Source organism: Crassostrea angulata, chromosome 2 (assembly GCF_025612915.1).
Source record: "Crassostrea angulata isolate pt1a10 chromosome 2, ASM2561291v2, whole genome shotgun sequence".
Lineage (NCBI taxonomy): Eukaryota > Metazoa > Mollusca > Bivalvia > Ostreida > Ostreidae > Magallana > Magallana angulata.
The window spans coordinates 36,784,247-36,804,316 of NC_069112.1; the positions used below are offsets into that span (position 1 = coordinate 36,784,247).

At 34.5% G+C, this 20,070-nt stretch overlaps 1 protein-coding gene and 1 pseudogene across 1 annotated transcript; both read right to left on the bottom strand.

Moving 5' to 3' along the window:
* Positions 1-2,077: 2,077 nt before the first annotated feature.
* On the bottom strand, positions 2,078-3,613 carry LOC128174277 (uncharacterized; annotated as a pseudogene).
* A 7,294-nt stretch (positions 3,614-10,907) lies between these two features.
* LOC128173829 (uncharacterized) lies at positions 10,908-17,860 on the bottom strand. The gene is made up of 9 exons (XM_052839505.1): positions 17,722-17,860; positions 17,461-17,616; positions 15,595-17,350; positions 15,229-15,352; positions 14,898-15,024; positions 14,231-14,349; positions 13,917-14,112; positions 13,289-13,423; positions 10,908-13,071 (listed from the first exon to the last, which is right to left on the bottom strand). The coding sequence occupies exons 1-9, from the start codon at positions 17,852-17,854 to the stop codon at positions 12,836-12,838; spliced, it is 2,982 nt and encodes a 993-aa protein (XP_052695465.1). The 5' UTR covers positions 17,855-17,860; the 3' UTR covers positions 10,908-12,835.
* Positions 17,861-20,070: the final 2,210 nt, after the last annotated feature.

Genomic DNA, 20,070 nt, shown 5'->3' on the forward strand with positions numbered 1-20,070 from the left:
GCCCCATTGACATGACAAAATAGGGAACCCAGGGCTTTTTGTCTTAATCTTAAGAATGTGCGTAGAGACAACACTGGACATAGATGTTTGTCGACAGATTTAATATTAACTTCAGCACCCCTCCCCTCCTGGTCTGTCTTAGAATGCTTTAAGTTAATGGTTACTGACTTGTTATCAGCGCCGAATGTAATTTCCTGCAACTGGACGGCATGACCAATGTCAGTGATTTAATTCTGAACCAATTCCCCAAAGTAAAGTAACCATAGAAAGCTGTCACAAAGATGGCTGTAAACAAGGTTGCTTCATAAATTGAGCGGCATACTGATGGTAAGACTTAAACTAACGCCTTCAAAATATCAAGGGTAATTGGCATACGATTGTCTTTGCGCTGATCCAGGCGACTTAAGCCAATCATAGCCTTCTTTAACATGAATGTCTGAGTGGTGTCATAAAGATTGTGAATACGAGAATAAAATGATATTCCTGCAATGTAGGACTTAACAGAGCTGGGTAAAAAATGTCTAAATGACAAGTATGCCAAGAAATTGTACTAGATGACTTGGAGGTGGGGATCAAGTAAGGTTCAACGGATGAAGGGCGCGGAAGCAGTGAAATGCATGCAGGGCAGTTGTGTATGTTTTCTTAGTGTTCTTTGATAACGAGAAGCTCAGACGCTGCCAGGATCTATGTTGTAGATTACTTGCAAAAATGATTGCGGGATGTGCGATGCACTTGGATCGGCATCCGGAAAGGAACTGTGGAATCTTCTCCATTGCTGTCGAGAGAGGGAATCAGTCTTAACATTATGTACACCTGGAATGTGCACCCCTTTAAACTGTATGTTATAGATCAAACTCTGCAAGATTAGAGGTCTAAGCAGGTGCATGACCAATTTTGATTTAGATGTTTTGGTGTTCAAGATGATGGCCAATGCTTGATTATCTGTATGAAAGATTACCTTTTTCCCCAAGAAGTTCCCTTCCCCACACTGCAAATGCCATTGCTATTGGTACAAGCTCCAAAAGAGTTATGTCTGAGAAAATATTAAGAGACTTCCGTTTTTGAGGCCACAACAAGTGTACGCAGTGAGACCCAAATACTGCACCACAGCCTAAATCAAGGTTACCTGCGCTATCAGTAAACAATTCTAAATCACAGTCATTGGCCCAGTCAACTTGTCTGTATGAAGTTATTCAATTGAAACGATTAAGGAAAAATAACCAAGTATATATATCTTCTTTCATTTCATTATTGACACGCCGTCTATGGTGTGGCTTTTTCAAGCCACATGATGCGTCATATAATCGCCTATTAAAGGCTCGGCCAGCGAGGATAGCCCTAACACAAAAATTAAGGAGGCCTGTTAACTCTTGCAACTGCTTTAAAGTTACCTTTGTTTGGATAGCAATGCTCTGCAACTGGGACTTTAGAGAGATAAGTTTTTCTTGGGGTATCTTGACAGTCATTATTTGAGTATCAATAAATTAAAAGGGTTGTGGGCCCAACAGTTTTTTCTTTAGCTAACAGGACCCCCTAAATAATCTGAACAAATTTCGAGAAAATCAGCCATCAACTGTGAACATTCTTGTGTACCAGATCTACCAGCAAGCAGGAAATCATCTAAATAGTGTACAACATTAGTACTTTGAGATTTTTCTTCAAGGCCCATTCTAAAAATGTTGTAAATTTTTCAAACTTACAGAGCAGCCAAATGGGAGGCATTTATCAATAAAAATACTGCCTTGAACCTTGTAACCAAGCAAACTGAAATCTGAGGTATGAACAGGTAATAACCGAAAAGCACTTTTGATATCTAAACGAGAAACCAATGCCCCCTGTCCTAGACTAGCCAACATTTCGAGAGCCTCATCAAATGATGTATACTTCACAGAGCTAACTGACTGACCTATGAAATCATTTACACTAGATCCCTGTGGATATGACAAATGATGGATTAACCTAAATGAACCATCTTTTTTTGACACCAAGCCAACGGGCGACAGCCTAAGGTTGGTGAATGATGATTTTAAAAATGGACCAGCGACCCTACCTAACGAGACTTTCTTATAAATCAATTTCATTGCTTCATGTTCAAGACCATTAAGGGATTTGAGATTGTGACAAGTTGTAGAAATTCTAGGACCCTCATAACACAGTTTGAACCCTGTAGAAAAACCCTGAATTAGTTCATGTGCAGCCAGTGTATTGGGGTATGTTAGTAAAAGTTCTCGTAACTTATTAACATCTATTTGGGTAGCGGCAATATTAAGGATGTCTAAGTGGCTTGGTGGTTGTGGCTGGCATGCGACTGGGGGGTGTTCCCGGTGCTTGTGGTCGCAGCGCCTGCTGGGTGCCTGCGGATCTAAAGGTTAAACGATTTTTATTAGAAAAGCATTTTGTAGCAGGGTGATTCTTGTCACAATGGATGCATTGGTGCTTGTAAAAGCACTTGTTCCTGTGACATAACCCCTTGTAATTGAAATCATAGCACTTAAATGGTCTGGGTTCCGACGCCCTAGAGGGGGGTTGGATTTGTAGTGACTGATGCATGTAAATAAGCCATAATTCACTATCCACCGAGGCAAATGAAATAGAAGGGTTGCGTTCCTTTTTAAGTCGAAACTGGACATCATATTCCATCCAACCCAAATGGTTTGTCCTAGATGCCCCCAAGCGGACAGTGTGCATATATTTAAAAAGGGCGGTGGCACATTCTGGGTGAGCGGTTACATATATACTGGCAAAGATTAAAAAGGCATCTACCCATGTTTGAATAGAAGTTATTAATTTGCCTTTGACTTTTTAGACATCGAGGCATTGCCATTACTACATGTCAAGAATTGAACATCACCATTGGGGTCTTGGTTGTTGAACAATAATTTGCCTAAATTGACATACTGATCGTTTGCAATTTGTACTTTTAGATTGTTAGGAACATTATAGCCTAAATGGCCATCAATGCTCGAAATCCCCTTTGCAGGTTGTGACAAGTGCTCTACATTCATTATATCAACGAATGAATTACCTGGCTCTGGCTCCAAGGGGTCAAAGGGGTCACTTAGGTTTGCAGGGATGTTATTTCTTGTGGGGATGTTAACCATCGAGGGGGTGTTGCCTGCTGATGGGGCCCAATTCTTGGCTCAATCCTCGAGGCAACTTCCTCAGCGAAGTGACGGAGTTGTTCGTCGGAAAGGCCGAGCGCTGCGACCGGAGGCTCTGCTGGTGCCGGCGTTGTCGCCTGCTTCCGCTTGGGCCTATCGCCACGTGCTGGTCCAACATGTGCATGTGTTGCTTTTTATCTTAGGCATGGCTCTCACAAATGAAACATAAATGAAAATTAATTAATCTGGTTAAGTTGAGATTATGATATAATAATGTTAATTCCAGCAAAAAGTTGGGGTTTATCTGAATGAGCTTAACGACGGAATTAAATCCACCCAGCATCCACCGATAAATCGTGCATCGAGTAAAACAAATATCAAAGGGAATAAAACCTGTATTTAAAGTTAAAAAAAAATTATTCGAAAAATAAGTCCTTATGTCAATACATCCCCCAAGAGAAAAATCCCATTCACCTACCTGAATTGTTTCTGGAAAACTGGGATGACGTCATATATAGTATGACTAATAACCATACCCGATGAAGATGTGGCGTAGTGATAATAAGCGGAAACCGCCGAGGACCTAAGGTGTTATCTATCAAGCGCGTTAATTGAAAAGAATTTGTTGAATTCCACTTCAATAAATGTATTTAGTCTTTAAAGGTCACGATTTTGGTCAAAAATTATTTTTCCGATTTTAATATTATACGATGCTTCAAAAAGGCATTTTTAATAGGCAACCGAAACTTGAAGGTCATTTGTTGAGTTATAAGCGAGTTACAGATCATGTAATTCTTCGCTATGTAAACAAAGCGTTTGTTTACATTTTAAACCTAAAACGGATGTGTAAAACGTTAGAAACTGTGTATCTATGCTTAAAATAAATAAAAAGATAGACAAATAAGCTGAAAAAAGATTTTTTACTGGTATATTGAACCTATGGAAACAAAAACGGGGCACGAGCTTTGTTTACATGACAAAGAATTTTGAGCCCTGTATCTTGCTTATAACTCTACGAATGACTCTCAAATTTTATTTGATCATTCGAAATGCATTTCTAAAGCATTGTAAATAATAAAAGCAGAATTTGATCAAAGTCGTGACCACGCCTTTTAATGCTTAAATACTATTATCGAAATCACTTTACCTGTAAGTACATGTAGCATCATTAAAGCACGAACAAAGTTAACACATGAGTTTGGTGGGTCATGCTCTGAGACGCCGATTAAATATTTTAGCATTTTTTGTGTTTTGCATAGGTAATTTAAAAGCGTACTTTATTTTTTAAATGGGTCACTAACCTAGAAACCCGTGCTATATTATTTTGAAAAACGAAGCTTAATCTGAGAATGGGACCTAACAGTATAACGGGTTTCGTACTATGGCTAATCGTGTGATGCACACCTCAAAGAAAAAAAGAACACAGAAGTCATTTCGTTTACATCGCTTAATGTGAAAAAATAACAACATATGAGTTAGCAAATTAGCATTGAAGAGAATAAATGTTTCAGATCCATAAAATCTGATAAATGTGTGCATAAATGTCTTTATAAATTTACCTTCTATGTTTGTTCGAAATCTGTTAATTTGTTTACATTTAAAACTGGCAATTTGTCATCACATTTAGGAATATCTTGACAGTAAGCCAACGGTTAAATCTGAGAGGAGAAAAAAAACATATTGGTATATGATCAAGAGCTGTTTGATGAACGCTTCAAAGAGTAGTGTTTTAACACCGGATGTAGTATACATGTCTCACATTGTAATTAAAAAAAAATGAAGGCATGGGGAAAAACACTAGGATGCATTTACACAATGTTCAGTAAAACATCATTTCGAGAGTTATCTGGCAGACTGTGATTAAACAGGTTATCATTAAATTACTGCCTTTATTTATTCGCTGACAATGTAAAATGTATTTCTGTTTCTGTTTTCATAAAGGGTATTCTCTTTTCTAAAAAAAAAACCCCAAAACATGTCTTTAAAAATGAAACTGTAGGTAGATACTGAGAGTGAAAGTGCAAGAGGTATCATAGGTATAAATTGAAGAAAATTGTGGTGCCTAATTGAATACAAATCAAGAGGTAACTAAACTAGGGTCCATAACTCCTGTAAATAGACAATTGGACCGGTGCTATATGGGCTCAAGGAACTCTTTTATGTTCTACAATCTATCTGACTTTAACGTTGTCAAACAAATTTATTCAGTTTCCTGTTTATTCTATTTTCAAAAAGCATTGATACACGATGGTACTTTATTAAGTTTGTTGAAAACTTCCCGATGATAGTTAGTTCCACGTACAAATAATTCATTTAAAGTATATATCTGATTTTTATCTTAATATACCTACTATCAGCTTTGCACATCAAAAAAATTAGCACACACATTTCTTTTTAAACAATAAGATAAAATATATTAATAATCTAATGTACTTGTAGACCTATTATAACTTTTTTACGGCTTCACAACATTGATATAGACTTTGCTTGAAAAGGATGTCTTTGTGTCTAACAACTAAAGTTCTTAAAGTCCTTCTCCCCACTCCAATGTATGATGAAATAAATGATTATTTTGAAGACTTTCTATTTATTAGACTAACAATTACTTATATACTCAATCTGACTATTTATTTCTGAGATCAGTTTGGTAAATGGTATAACAATTTCACTCTGTCAATCGTTTCGAGGAAAAAAGTGTGATAATGTACTTTTTATTGTCTATTTAAATTCATTTACTTCCTGTAAAATATCCGAAATAGGTTTCATTTAAACAATAAAATGCTTTCTTTGGTTATTCATTCGGGATATAAAGGTAGTGACATTGCAGAATTTTTTTTTCTGCAATGATCACTACCTTCATAACCCGAATGAATCATTAAAGAAAGCATTTTATTGTTTATATTAACATCTTTATTTAAGCTAATCGATAAATTGATTAGGAAAAGTAAGTAAAATGCACTAAATTACTGTTGATGTACGTAAGTAAGTTAGCTAGAAGAGACAGCCAAATCGTCTCCTGAGAGACCTTGAGTCTGACATTGTCATAATTATTTCGTGCAGTCCGTGATTTTTCCTAGGTCGCTATAGGTTTGGACCAATCGATAAACAGGGCGTGTCGATATCTGTCCTGTCATTTCCTTGACCGTTTCAGCCACTGTAGATTTCGACCAATCGAAAAATAGGGCGTGTAGATTTCGGTCTGGCTGTTTCTATAGAGCTATGAATTAACTATAAGTTCCCGTAACAAATAGAGGGAATAATACTTGGGAGATGTAAATATATGATACTAAAGCTTCAGTCTTGATTGGTTTTCGCAGTAATGTATTCACTGTGTTTATGTTTCGGACTTTTTGTATTTTCAAGTGCATATGGTAAGTACATGCATATATAATGTCATTTACACGTATTTATGTTCAGATCAAAAACAGTTGGAATCTTTCGATATGTGACACCAAAGACCAATGCAATGATCAACATAGATACATGTGGCACATTTATCATTTCTAAGCTTAGTTAATGAGTCATTAAATCAATCTCTAATAAGTCTAAATTTTATCAAATTTCTGATACATGAAAAAGGCATAAGCAAACTATAACAAAGAAATATATATATATATATATATATATATATATATATATATATATATATATATATATATATATATATATATATATATATATATATATACTTCCTTACATTGTATGTTATCTATTGCTTATTAAAAGCTGATAAGTGTTAAGGATATAATTTAACTCACGTACACTAGATAATCAGCTGCACATTTAACAGTTTAAGCTGGTTTGTCTTTCTCATTTCACAGGCATGTTATTGCTTATAATTATTTAGATTAATTTTAAAAGGGCGAATGAAAATGTTTATTTTTTATTTTAGTTTATTCTAACTACTATGCTCTAGAATCGCACATTTGAGAAACAATGATACAGTTGAAGTAATCTTTTTTTCAGCGTTTAGGTTCTATATACTATTCTATATACTGACTACATTTGAAATCATGGCATTTTGTAGTTTTGATTCATAGCAAATACAAATAATTTTATGTGCGAATTTACAATAAACCAAACTAGAAAACTGACCAGTCAGGAAGGGCCCCGCTATGACAATTAATATAGAGAAGTGAAAAAATCTTAAGTTTCCTTTAATATAAACATAGCAACCAAAAACAACAACAACACCAAAACATCCATTAAAAAAGAAAAAAAAAAGAATCCAAAAACTAATATCTAATAAATAAAAAAAAAAATTAAATTTATTGTAATTCATAATGTTTTTGTTATTTTACAGAATATAAGTATTTGGACTAGAATGAAATATATTCTTTATCAAATACCATCCTTTAAACTGAGGGGTAAAAATATTAGGGTGCAGCTCATGGAATGAGAGTTTAATTTGCTTCAAAACAAACATCAGTGCAGACAAAGGTATTCATTAATCTCGATATGACAGATAGAGATAAGCCTCTAAATTTTCTGCAGCAGGCAAGATAATTAATCCCAGGGGATTAATTGTTCTGCTCTCTCATCCTTTTCTTCTAAATTTACAATAAGATTTTTTTTTTCAGAAATGACAGAATGGGGTTATTATCTGATTACCTGTTAAAATTAACAGCATTAATGCAGAAAAAAATAAAATAATTAAAAAATAAAAAAATGTGGAAGGTTAATTAATCCCAAAGGACAAATATTGCACAGTCTTCCATTTATACAATGGTAACATTCTAAGCAGTTATCTCTCTTTGCCCATTCATTCTCAGCAGTTATCTCTCTTTGCCCATTCATTCTTATGCATAGTTAGGAATCTACCCCACCACCCCAGCTCCAAACCAGAAGACATAGAGAACCAAACTTAGCATCAAAATATGTATTTCTGCAAACTGAACTACCATACCAAATTTGAACTTGATTGGGCAACCATAAAAAAAGTTATTAGAAAAAAACACGAAATTTGTGGACGGAAGAGGGACAGACGGACGGACAGAAAGACGGACGGACAGAGTGATTACTATAGGGCACCCGCAAATCCTTGCGGGGCCCTAATTATCAAATGTACATCCTAGCAAATGATAAGAATAAGGAACGATACGACGAATCCATCATAAAGCAGCAAGCATAGCGTACTCTCAAATTTAACAAATTGCATATGACATAAAGTCACTTTATATAACAATATTTATGGTCTTTCTCAAAAAGCAATGTATTTTTTCCAAGGTTTTGTGAAAAGTCGTTTTTAAACTGAATTTCAAAAACGCCATTGAAGAGTAAAACCTTTCGTTGGCTATTTTAAAAGATTTATCTATATATAATAAAAAATGAATTACATTTTAGGTAAAATTAATCATAAAAATTTTATTCGGAACTATTTAAACACTTAAACACTGTCATCCGTTGTGGACATCATTTGCATAGTAAAGAGGCTGTTAAATAGTTCGTATTAATGCTGTAATATTGGACACATTGTCAGTATTTATTTCTAAATTTTACTTTAATGTTTACAATACTTTGGTAAGGTATTCCCAATAATCAGCCCACATTATACCGGCATTTGTAAAGTGAATATTGCATTGCAGACAACTCTTTCTTAATGGATTTGTGATGGATTTAAAGCAAGAAGTAAACAAGATATCTGTGAGCCAATGCTCACTAGTGATACCCCCGCTTTGATGTGAATATGCAAAATAAGCAAAGTCGACATTTAACAGAAAGCTGGCATCCGATTGGTACAGAAATATATCCCACAATATGGCATGCCTAAACAAATAGTGTGTTAAAATTTCAAGCATCTGCGATAAATAGCTGCTGAGAAATCTTTGAGGAAAATTTGTTTGAAAATTTTGGCTAAAATAAACAAAGTACTCATTTAACAGGAAGATGACGTCCGATTGGTAAAAAAATATATCCCACAATATGGCATGCCTTAACAAACACTGTGTAAAAATTTCAAGCATCTCCGATAAATAGCTGCTGAGAAATCTTTGACGAAAATTTGTTTGAATATTTTGGCTAAAAATAAACAAAGTCATTATTTAACAGGAAGTTGACATCTGATTGATACAAAAATATATCCCACAATATGGCATGCCTAAACAAACACTGTGTAAAAATTTCAAGCATCTCCAAAAATAGCTGCTGAGAAATCTTTGATGAAAATTTGTTTGAACATTTTGGCTAAAAATAAACAAAGTCGTCATTTAACAGGAAGTTGACGTCCGATTGGTACAAAAATACATCCCATGATATAGCATGCCTATACAAATACTGTGTAAAAATTTCAAGCATCTGCGATAAACAGTTGCTGAGAATTCTTTGACAGAAATTTGTTTGAAAAGTTTTGCTAAAAATAAACAAAGTCGTCATTAAACAGGAAGGTGACGTCTGATTGGTACAAAAATATATCCCACGATATAGCATGCGTATACAAATACTGTGTAAAAATTTCAAGCATCTGCGATAAACAGTTGCTGAGAATTTTTTGACGGAAATTTGTTTGAAAAGTTTTGCTAAAAATAAACAAAGTCGTCATTTAACAGGAAGTTGACGTCTGATTGGTACAAAAATATATCCCACGATATGGCATGCCTATACAAATACTGTGTAAAAATTTCAAGCATCTGCGATAAACAGTTGCTGAGAAATCTTTGACGAAAATTTGTTTGAAAATTTTGGTTAAAAAATAAGCAAAGTCGTCATTTAACAGGAAGTTGACGTCCGATTGGTACAAAAATATATCCCACGATATGACATGCCTTAACAAACACTGTGTTAAAATTTCAGGCATCTGCGATAAATAGTTGCTGATATAAATGCGACAGAAATTTTTGTTACGGACGGACAGACAGACGGACGGACAGACGTACACACAGGCGATACCTTGTGCAAATTTTTTCATGTGGGGTCATGTGTAAGTACAAATCTACATTACGAGGTTCACCTTCAGAATTCATACAGGAGGAGTAAGATGGGTTCTTGGAAAAGTTACACACAGGTGCTACCTTGTGCAATTTTTTCTTGTGGGGTTATGTTCAAACACATAATGAGGTTAACCTTCACAATTCAAAGTAATAGACAAGAATGGAACGAAAACTGTTGGAATCCCTGAATCAACCTCACCATTAATAGCTTACAGTGTATAATATCATTAATGTTCTTGCCAATCTCGGGGAGGGGGGATATAATTGCTGCCAAGTGTGCATACAAATGAATAAATGCACTAGGATAATTTGTCTCTTACCATGTTTCAATCATATCATTAACTAAATTACAAATATCTTGATTACCGTTTTGCATATTCCTCTTATTGATGAAACAGCATCAGCTGTTCTAACCCAGTTAAAACCATTTCTTCTCCTGTAGCATTATCCCCACCCCCCAAAAAACACCCTCTACCACGTTTCAGGCATCTTACCGTGCAAAAAATTAATATATCATATACAGAAAAATGACTTCAATAAGATATTATTTTCAATCCAGAAAATTCTATCAGTACTACAATATCAGAAATTAACAATGAGAGCATGAGTTTCTTATATTGCAATACTGCGATTTTACCACAGGTAGTCTATTTATGACTGAATTATGTATGTTCCAATGCATCTGTGCAAGAAAAAGAAAATCCAATGAAAGTAAACTTAAAATTTCCCTTTTTTTAATGATGCACATGTTAATTAAGGACTGTTGCCCTGCAACAAACATACATGAAAAAAAAAACAACAACACCGCTAATAATTACCTGACACTTTTATTCTGAATGACAAGTTTTTCTAATTTGAATGAAAAAAGAAGAATTCTTGGAGTTCATTACAATAAATGGAAGCAGTGTACCATAATAAGTATCTCCGTTAAAAAATCAAAAGTATCAGTATATGCTGTAAAAGACCACAAAACACAATATTGGGAAAAAATAAGGTGAATATGCTTTGTCAGCTATTTAGTCATGGTAAAACAATGCAACCTCCCCAACCTTTATATATTCAAAGAATTTGATCAATAATGTATGTCAGTGGCTGTCCCTATTTGATTTACAAAATTTAATACATGTAATTAAAAAACACAATAACAATTATCCTAAATTAAAAAGAAAAATATATTTTAACTTGAAATTTCAGTTTCACACTTTAAATTTTGAAAAAATAATATACACAAGTTTTCTACCATTTCAATGCTCCTTGCATTTAATCAATACACATATTAGATTATAATACCTTGACAAGCGTTTCTTAAAAAAGAAATTTAAGTCAACTACATTTTCAAAATGTATGATATCTATTGCAGATAAACAATTAAAACATTTTTCCTGATATTCATCCATCAGATGTTATTAAGCATACCACAACTTTTTGCATTCAATTTTAACAAACCTGAAAAAGTTCAATTTTTGGAAATGTTAAAAAAAATCTATTAAATTATTAACCTCATATTCAATGTAAACGTCATACAGATAAATGGAAAAAAAATAATGAGCTATATAAAAAAAAACCATGGCCAAGTAACTGAGGGACATATTGTGTTATGCATTTGTAACAATTAGGGACAACACAAGCTTAGTTTTTTTGTGTTTTTATGATCACATCAAAGATTGATCAAATATAAATCGCTTTAAATTCTGCCTTTCCATGCAAGTTACACATTTGTGACAAAAATTAATGTATGATACTATATGTCCACTTAAAAGGAATTGATATGCAGAAAACATTTTTTTTTTTAAATGTGGACATTTAGATTCCTGATGTCTTCACATGGCAGGAAGTAAATTTTAGGAATGTAAACCTTTGCATCAATTCATAAGCATCCAATCATAACAAATTTCATATTTTTACCAGAAAACCACACCATGAATGTCTTAATCAATTTATATCGAAACTTATCGACACAATATTTGTACCTCAATAATTTGAAATACACAATCATTAATCTTTAAAGTCTTTGAAAAACAAACAGATCAGGGATATTAGTTAAGTCACTCAATAGTCAGAGCTGTTCCATTTAAACATACCTGGATGGGTTTCCCCTTTTCAACCCAAAATTAAAAATAAAAATAGCCACTAAAAAAAATTGTAAGATAACTCATCTTAAATAAAAAAAAAAAAACCCCAAGATAAACAAGTACAACCAATAATTGTAACAGTCCCCGTTACAGTTGTTTCCCAAACGCTCCCCATACTCCCTTCAGTGCCCCATTCATCTTCTGTTGAATAGACCTCAGTTACAGCAATCGAAATATTGACCAATCAGAACTCTGCACATGAGCATGCATGTCATCATATTCATTTTTGATGATGCCATAATATAGGGACTCATAATATCTACCTACACACGGAATTTTGTTTTATTTCATTGAAAACTAAGAAAGTTATAGCCATATACATCAACAGCCAATTAGATTTCAGCACGTTTCCTAGATTTCTCACATATATCTTCTTACAGTGCCTCACAAAATATACCCATGTCTTAAATTTCGAAGTATTTCATTGAAAAGTAAAAGAGTTACAACCATTTAAGTATTAGCCAATCAGAATGCAGCACACGTGCATGGATGTCCTTTCATTCATTACTGATACAATCATATTGTAGGGATACATTAAATATATCTACCGTAAATTCTAAATCTCATCTACTAAGAAAGTTATAGCCATTTACAATATCAGCCAGAATCGTAACGCTTAAAAACATCAGTGACCTATTTCGAAACCCCAAGAAGTTGAAAACACAACTGCAACACCTCAACCATCTTTTTTCTTCCTCATTTTGACCAACATCCCACTAACTTTCTTTTTGATATTGTCCCTTGGACGTAAGTGGATAAGCCCCCCCTTTTCCCTGCTCTTTTTCATTATTTTTTCTATCTCCAATTGTTTGGGACAATAGTCTTTTTCAAAATTAGCTTTGAATAGTTTTTTCAGTTCGTCCTCCTCTTCCTTGCTCCACCGCTTTCTTTCTGTCTTCTTTGGTTTTGAAACTGTCATAAAATAAAAGTAAAAAATAAGTTGTTTTACATTGATGAAAAGTGTATAAACCCTTGCACATACTGTTTATCATTAATATTTTTTTAAGATGGTCATTTAGTGATTCCTTTTTAACCACATTTATTATTACTTGTATACCATGATCCATATAATGATATCCATGCTGAGTATAATGAATCATATACTTGTATATAGTTTATCTAAACTTACATCCATCTTCATCATCACTATTCATGGGATTCCCATTGTACTCTGGAATAACGCTGTCATCATCTTGCTGCTGTTCAAATGCTGGCTTTACTTGAGAACCCACATCAGATGTACTTTCACCAGTTGAAATGATATCTGAAAATGTTTTGAAAATTCAAGATTTGTGCAAGTGTAAATCGTGTACGTAAATCTACGTAACATTCCATTACACAAGAATGATACAGTACATCCCAGTTTGATCCAATAGTGTCTTATATTCATTTGGATCATCATAAAAATATTGTTTGTAAAAAGGTAGTAACAGCTGAAATTAACTAAATTTTGTATTTCTCTTAATTTCAAAAATCTTTGAAAATGCAAATTAATAATGCTAGCTAAAATGGGGTGCAGAAAAGTATGCAGCCAAATGAAATCTATTTCGTTTAGGAATTAACACCAAGTCAAAGTGTGTGAAGGTAGGATTGGACTTGCTTTGCAAAAGAACTAATCAAAACACCCTAAAAAATTTGTGTATTGTCTAATAAAGTCTAAAAATGACTTTCCAATTTGTAGCTATAATTACATCTGACGCGTTCTGTCTGGTGCATGCTATGACATCAAAATCAAAATCAAAATCAAAATAACTTACCATCCAACTGAATATCGGAAAGTTTTCTTCCCACATAATGGGGCACTATTCCAAAATCTTGAATCAACAAAATCTTTGCTACTTCTGTTCTTTCTAGTACATCAGATGTTTGTCTGTAATGGTGTAAATGCACATCCATATTATGCCCTAGGTGTTGTATGATCCAACTCCTCTCAGCTTCACTGGTATCAAGAGCCTGTTCATAAAAGTATGTACTTGTAGTGTAAAACATAACATGGTAATACTGTTTATAAAATAACAATTTGTCCAACCAACCACAGGTCAAAGAGTATAGAAAGGATATTGATTTTTACCTGAACCATGGTGGCCATATATTTCCTCATATTACTTGTACGAATAAGGCTTGGACTTGACAGCCCAGCCTCTTGAGCAACAGTTGATATGGCATCATACGCCCTAAATACACCTCCAGCTGCAATAAAAATCAATGGAGAAATAAAATACATCTAGCCATTTAAGATTATTTTTTAGCTTATTGCCAAAAATTGTATAACTGGTAACCTATTTATAATATTTAAATCTTTCAATTTAATGCTGTCCAGCCAGCATGAAATTGTCAAGAACAATATCTGGCAAACCTTTGGCTATGTTTGTTTCTGCTATTGTATGAAAAGGATAAGAACTGTTTTTGGTCGTCTTATGGCAACTTAAAATGTGTTAGCTAGATATTTACCAGTCCCGACAGAAAACTGCAAAAATAAAGAGTTTCTGGAAATCTTTTGGCAGCTTATAGTTTGCTACTCCTATTAAATAACTGCAAAACATGCAGTTTTGAATTAAATTGCAGAAAATTTGCTGCAATTAATTTATTCTAATAAGGTAAAGGATTATTTCACGAATTATTGAATTCAGTGGAGGGGGATAGCATAATTTACTGTCCACAGGCAGTCAAGCTATGAATTATCTGAATCCCCCATTTTATGTATAACTGATTTATAAACATACACACTCTGCATTTACTTTTGCTACCAAAAAGGTATGGAGATTCAACTGGAATGGAACATGCCTTTCGGACTATCTTGCTTGCAATAAAACTTAAAGCCTGGCGCGTTTCCAGAGGTAAAATAACTGGAACACATCTTCCAACCTAAAATAGAAACTCATGGACTTAAATCATTGACTTATTGTTCTACACTGAGTGGCCAAAACAATTGCAACAAACATGGTTGATGTCATCGCTGTACATAGGCATCTTTTGGGTATTTATATTCTATTTTTATCAGGATAGACAAAATACGAAAATATTATCTTTAAGTGCATTTTCTAATGGAGATAATTATCATTTACAAACCTTTCCTCGTATCTCAACAACTTCCTGAGTCATTAAAAGGTGTGCTTCGAATGAAGTCAGCTCTTTCATCAATTGTGCCTGAACATCGTCTTGACCAGTTTTTCTCTGATTGTAAGCCTTCAATCTGATTAAAGAAACATTGCATATCAACATCTAAAATGCAGCAAGAAGCTATGCCTTTAAATTCATACTTTTATGAATGGATTCTCCTCTTATTTCTAAAACCAACCTCCCTGCACAATTTGCACAGAACAAAATACACTAACATATTTTACTGTTTAGATTTTGTGTAAAGGTCAGTCAACAAAACATTATCATATTTGGACCCCAAAATTTATGTACTATGTACTGTTTTGATATACATACCTTATTGCCTGAACCTCATGGCACCTTCTTCTATTGTACAGTGTGATCCTGGCCAAAGTCAACACAGCAACTTTTTTGTAGTTAGCATATGAAATGTCAGTAAGATCAAGGTTGCAGATCTCCGTTTTCATAAATTCTGTTATTTTCTTAATGTCTTCGGGTGTCGGCAATGACTTGGGCTTATTATACTGTCTTTCTTGTAAAACCATTCTTGCTAGCTTCGTTACTTTCACAGTCCACTGCATTTTCATTAATTGCAGAAAATTTTCTGCCTCTTTTTGCCTCTTTTCATCAGCATGTATGATAGCACTGGCTAGTTTTGAACTTGCTAATGATTTTATATCATACCCTAATTTAATAGCATTGCTTGGTGAAGAAAGATCTTCTTCATCGATGCTGTCTTGGTTTGAACATTTTAGAGCAGCTTCTGCCACATTCACAAATTGAGAAGGTTGGAGGAAATAATTAAGATCTTCATCATGTCCTGTTGTTTCCTTCAGAGCAATTAGGAGTTTTGCAGACAGTCTCATACCCTGGCTGGTATAATATTTCCTCATTACACGGTTTCCTCTGTTACGGTCCATCAACTGATTACCAAGGCTTATGATAAGTGGGTCCGTTTGGGCCACTTGAGATACATGGTCAGGCTGCATGATAGTGAAAACTTCTGTCACAACAAGTTTTGAAGCCTGGTCCGAAATTCGTCCCACTAACGTTTTACTCTGTATATTGAGACTGGTTTGGCTTGAATATGATTCATCAGCATCATACTTTGGGCATAACTTTTGATGTCTCTTAAGGTTTTTCAATTGATGCCAAGCAAAACACCTTGGACAAGGACCTACAGCATTAAGATCAAACTCCCTCTCTGTACTTCTCCTGGCAAGGATTATTTCACCTTTCCCTTCACTTATCACATTAGTGTTGTGTTTGTGAATACCACGAAGGCGCAGCAGTTCAAATTTGGTCTTTCTTTCTTTTACAGTTTTTTGCTTTTCTTCTTTCGTCATTGTGGAGTTGACCTTTGGGATAGCCTGTACTTCTGCTTCATTCATGTGAAGAGAACTCATTAAATGATGCGAAAAATTGGTTTGCATCTTGCCACAGAAAATACAAGGATAGTGTGAATCATACACTCTTTCAGTCTTCTTCTTTTTGCCTAATTTGGTTGTTTGGCTTTTCCGTACCAGTTTAACATATATCTTTGGAAACTTTTCATCATAAGCAACAGTCTCAGGATCTATATTTTGATCCTCTAAAGGGACATCTGAATCATCAGCACTTGAAAATTCATCATTTAACAATGGCACTGGAAGCAAAGATGGCTTATTTAGCGCACTGAAATCTGAATACTCCACTGATATATCACTATTGCTATCACTAATTACTTCATCATTTTCAGCTAGTTCTTTTAAGATTCTTTCTTTCTGGCATTGGTTTTTCCCCCCAGTTTTTCCTTCAGAGTATTGCAGGGGTTTTCTTTTTTTCTCTATTGGTGAAGATTCACTGGCTTCTGGGTCACTTTCATCCAATTCATCATCTTCAGGAATATATTCACTACCAGAAGAAAAATCCAACAGGTCATTTGAAAATTCAGCATCAGATGTATCACACATGGTCGTTTTCATCGGACCTACATCTGACTTTGGAGAGTGGGCAACCATAGTGCATGCAATAGATCCTGGAGTAACTACTGTTTCTGAACGGCCAGATGGTGTCGCCCAACTCATGTCATCAAAAACACTTTCAATGACCACTACAACAAAAATGAAAGTATACATGTAAGAACAACATCAGTTTTTTAATACATACTTGTCATATCTGACAATTATATTCAAAGGTAACCAAAAAAAAAAAAAAAATTACCTGCAGATTTATCACACGTGGTTGCTGCCAATAGATCTACATCTGACCTGGGAGGGTGGGTAACTGCAATGCATGTCAAAGTTCCTGGAGTAACTACCGTTTCTGAACCAGATGATGTTGTCCTTCTTATGTCATCAAGAGAACTTTCAATGACCTCTATAATGGAAATGAAAATATTTATGTAAACACTTCATCAGGATTACAAGACATACTTGTCATATCTGTCAATTGAAATTCAGAATTAAAATAACAGTAAATCACCTGCAGATGTATCACACAGGGTCTTTGTCATCTGACCTACATCTGTCTTGGGAGAGTGGGCAACCATAGTGCATGCAATAGATCCTGGAGTAACTACCGTTTCTGAACGGCCAGATGGTGTCGCCCAACTCATGTCATCAAAAACATTTTCAATGACCACTACAACAAAAATGAAAGTATACATGTAAGAACAACATCAGTTTTTTAATACATACTTGTCATATCTGACAATTATATTCAAAGGTAACCAAAAAATCAAAGGCCTGAAGGGCCATAATGGCTTACGGGTTTGATATGACTATATTTACATGGATCGAGTATGATTCCCTCTATTTCTTACGGAAACTTTAGTTAATTTATTAATAGCTCTATAGAAAGTAACTAGCTACATGTAAGAAACTAACAGGACTGATATCAACATGCCCCATTTGGTCGAACCTTAGTGACCGAAACAGACAGGATTGAAATCTAGATGCCTCTTTTATCAATTGGTTGAAACCACCATTGCTTTTAGGAAAATCATAGACTGCTTAAAATAATAATGATGATGTCAGACTCAAACTCCACTTTGAGACAATTTGTTTCTTTCTTTTATCCAACGACTGAAGTACATTAACTGTAAATTAATTCAACTTTATATAGGACACAAAAACACTTAAAACCAACATGCTCTCAAATATCAGTATACCTTGTATTCCTACGCACTATGAACATGCACGAGAGTTGGTGCAACGTAACAGCGCCACAGCCAGCGCGAAATCACTGCGCGTAAAAATAATATAACCAAATGATGAAATGTACTGCATGTTATGTACTATAATTAATGAATTCTCATGAAATCTACACCAACAAGTATTATTCCATTTTATTTGTATTTCATAAATGTATAATTGCTCATATTTTTCTAGATTTTTCTCTACTTTTTTAAGAGGCTGACCTTCACAAGCTTTTGATTCACAAGGCAGTTCTAACACCTTCTGTTTTATTTTTTTCCCTTTGTACAGAGATAAACTCTTTGGAGGGGGGGGGGGGGAGAGAAACAGGCAGAACTATGCAATTACAGCAAACTTGTTTTGACACCAAATTTAATTAAAATTAATTACTGCACTATAACTAAAATTTGCAGTCAGTCTCTCTTCACATGACATGTACACACAGTCATTTTCAGAGGCATACTATACGATGTCTCTATGTTATAGTAATGTGACATCGCTTCCGTATATGACTTGCAATCAAGCTTAACTGTATATTGTTTTCTTATTTGAGTACATTTGGTCTCAAGTTTCCAATATTTTTACGACAAATAAACACTTCAATCATAGCACAACCAAGGTAACACCATTGAGGGAACATTGTGCTATTTTTAGATCTTGGAAAATCCCCAACATTCGATAATGGCGGAGGTGTCGAAGAAGGCACATTATATTAAAACAAGTAGTAATTGCCCCTCTATTTATGCATTTATTACCGATTTATACTCCCAGTTTCAATATACCTCAATCATAAGTTCAGTTCCTTAACCGTTAAACACTTTCCCCCTTGCTGAGATCGATGTCGATCGAAGTTAGCGACGCTCTCTGCGGGTGCAAACGTTTTTATGAAGATTGAACGAAATAACGACAACTTTACATTTACTTATCACTGTTAGGATCTGAAATAATTGGGAAAAGATTGTTTGCTTATAATACATGTAAGTATGCATAGCGGAAAGCATGGCGACACTGTGTGATGCATGGCGGGGGCCTATACCTCTATGCAAAAACGGCCTAGGGAAAACACTGCAGTTAATATTCATTCGCGTTAGATTTCGAGTTTATTTAAATAAAGTCAATATTGGTTACAATAAAATAAGTGATAATAACATATGGAAAGTATAATCTTGCTTTAAGATATTTATTATGAACAACAAACAGTTAACTAATTACTTTGCAACATTCGAATAGAACTATTTTTTGTCGCGTATGTTCAGATAACTGAACTCTTTGCCGTAAAGATTATCCGGCAACTAGATGGCCGTAAGCCATAAAAAATTACCTGCAGATGTATCACACGTGGTTGCTGCCAATCGATCTACATCTGACCTGGGAGGGTGGGTAACTGCAATGCATGTCAAAGTTCCTGGAGTAACTACCGTTTCTGAACCAGATGATGTTGTCCTTCTTATGTCATCAAGAGAACTTTCAATGACCTCTATAATGGAAATGAAAATATTTATGTAAACACTTCATCAGGATTACAAGACATACTTGTCATATCTGTCAATTGAAATTCAGAATTAAAATAACAGTAAATCACCTGCAGATGTATCACACGGGGTCTTTGTCATCTGACCTACATCTGTCTTGGGAG

Coding starts and splice junctions, on each gene's coding strand:
- LOC128173829 (XM_052839505.1), bottom strand. CDS start 17,854: ATGAGTTGGGCGACACCATCTGGCCGTTCAGAAACGGTAGTTACTCCA. Junction 17,617..17,721: donor CCTGTGTGATACATCTGCAG/GTGATTTACTGT, acceptor TTTCCATTATAG/AGGTCATTGAAAGTTCTCTT. Junction 15,025..15,228: donor TTGTTGAGATACGAGGAAAG/GTTTGTAAATGA, acceptor TTTCTATTTTAG/GTTGGAAGATGTGTTCCAGT.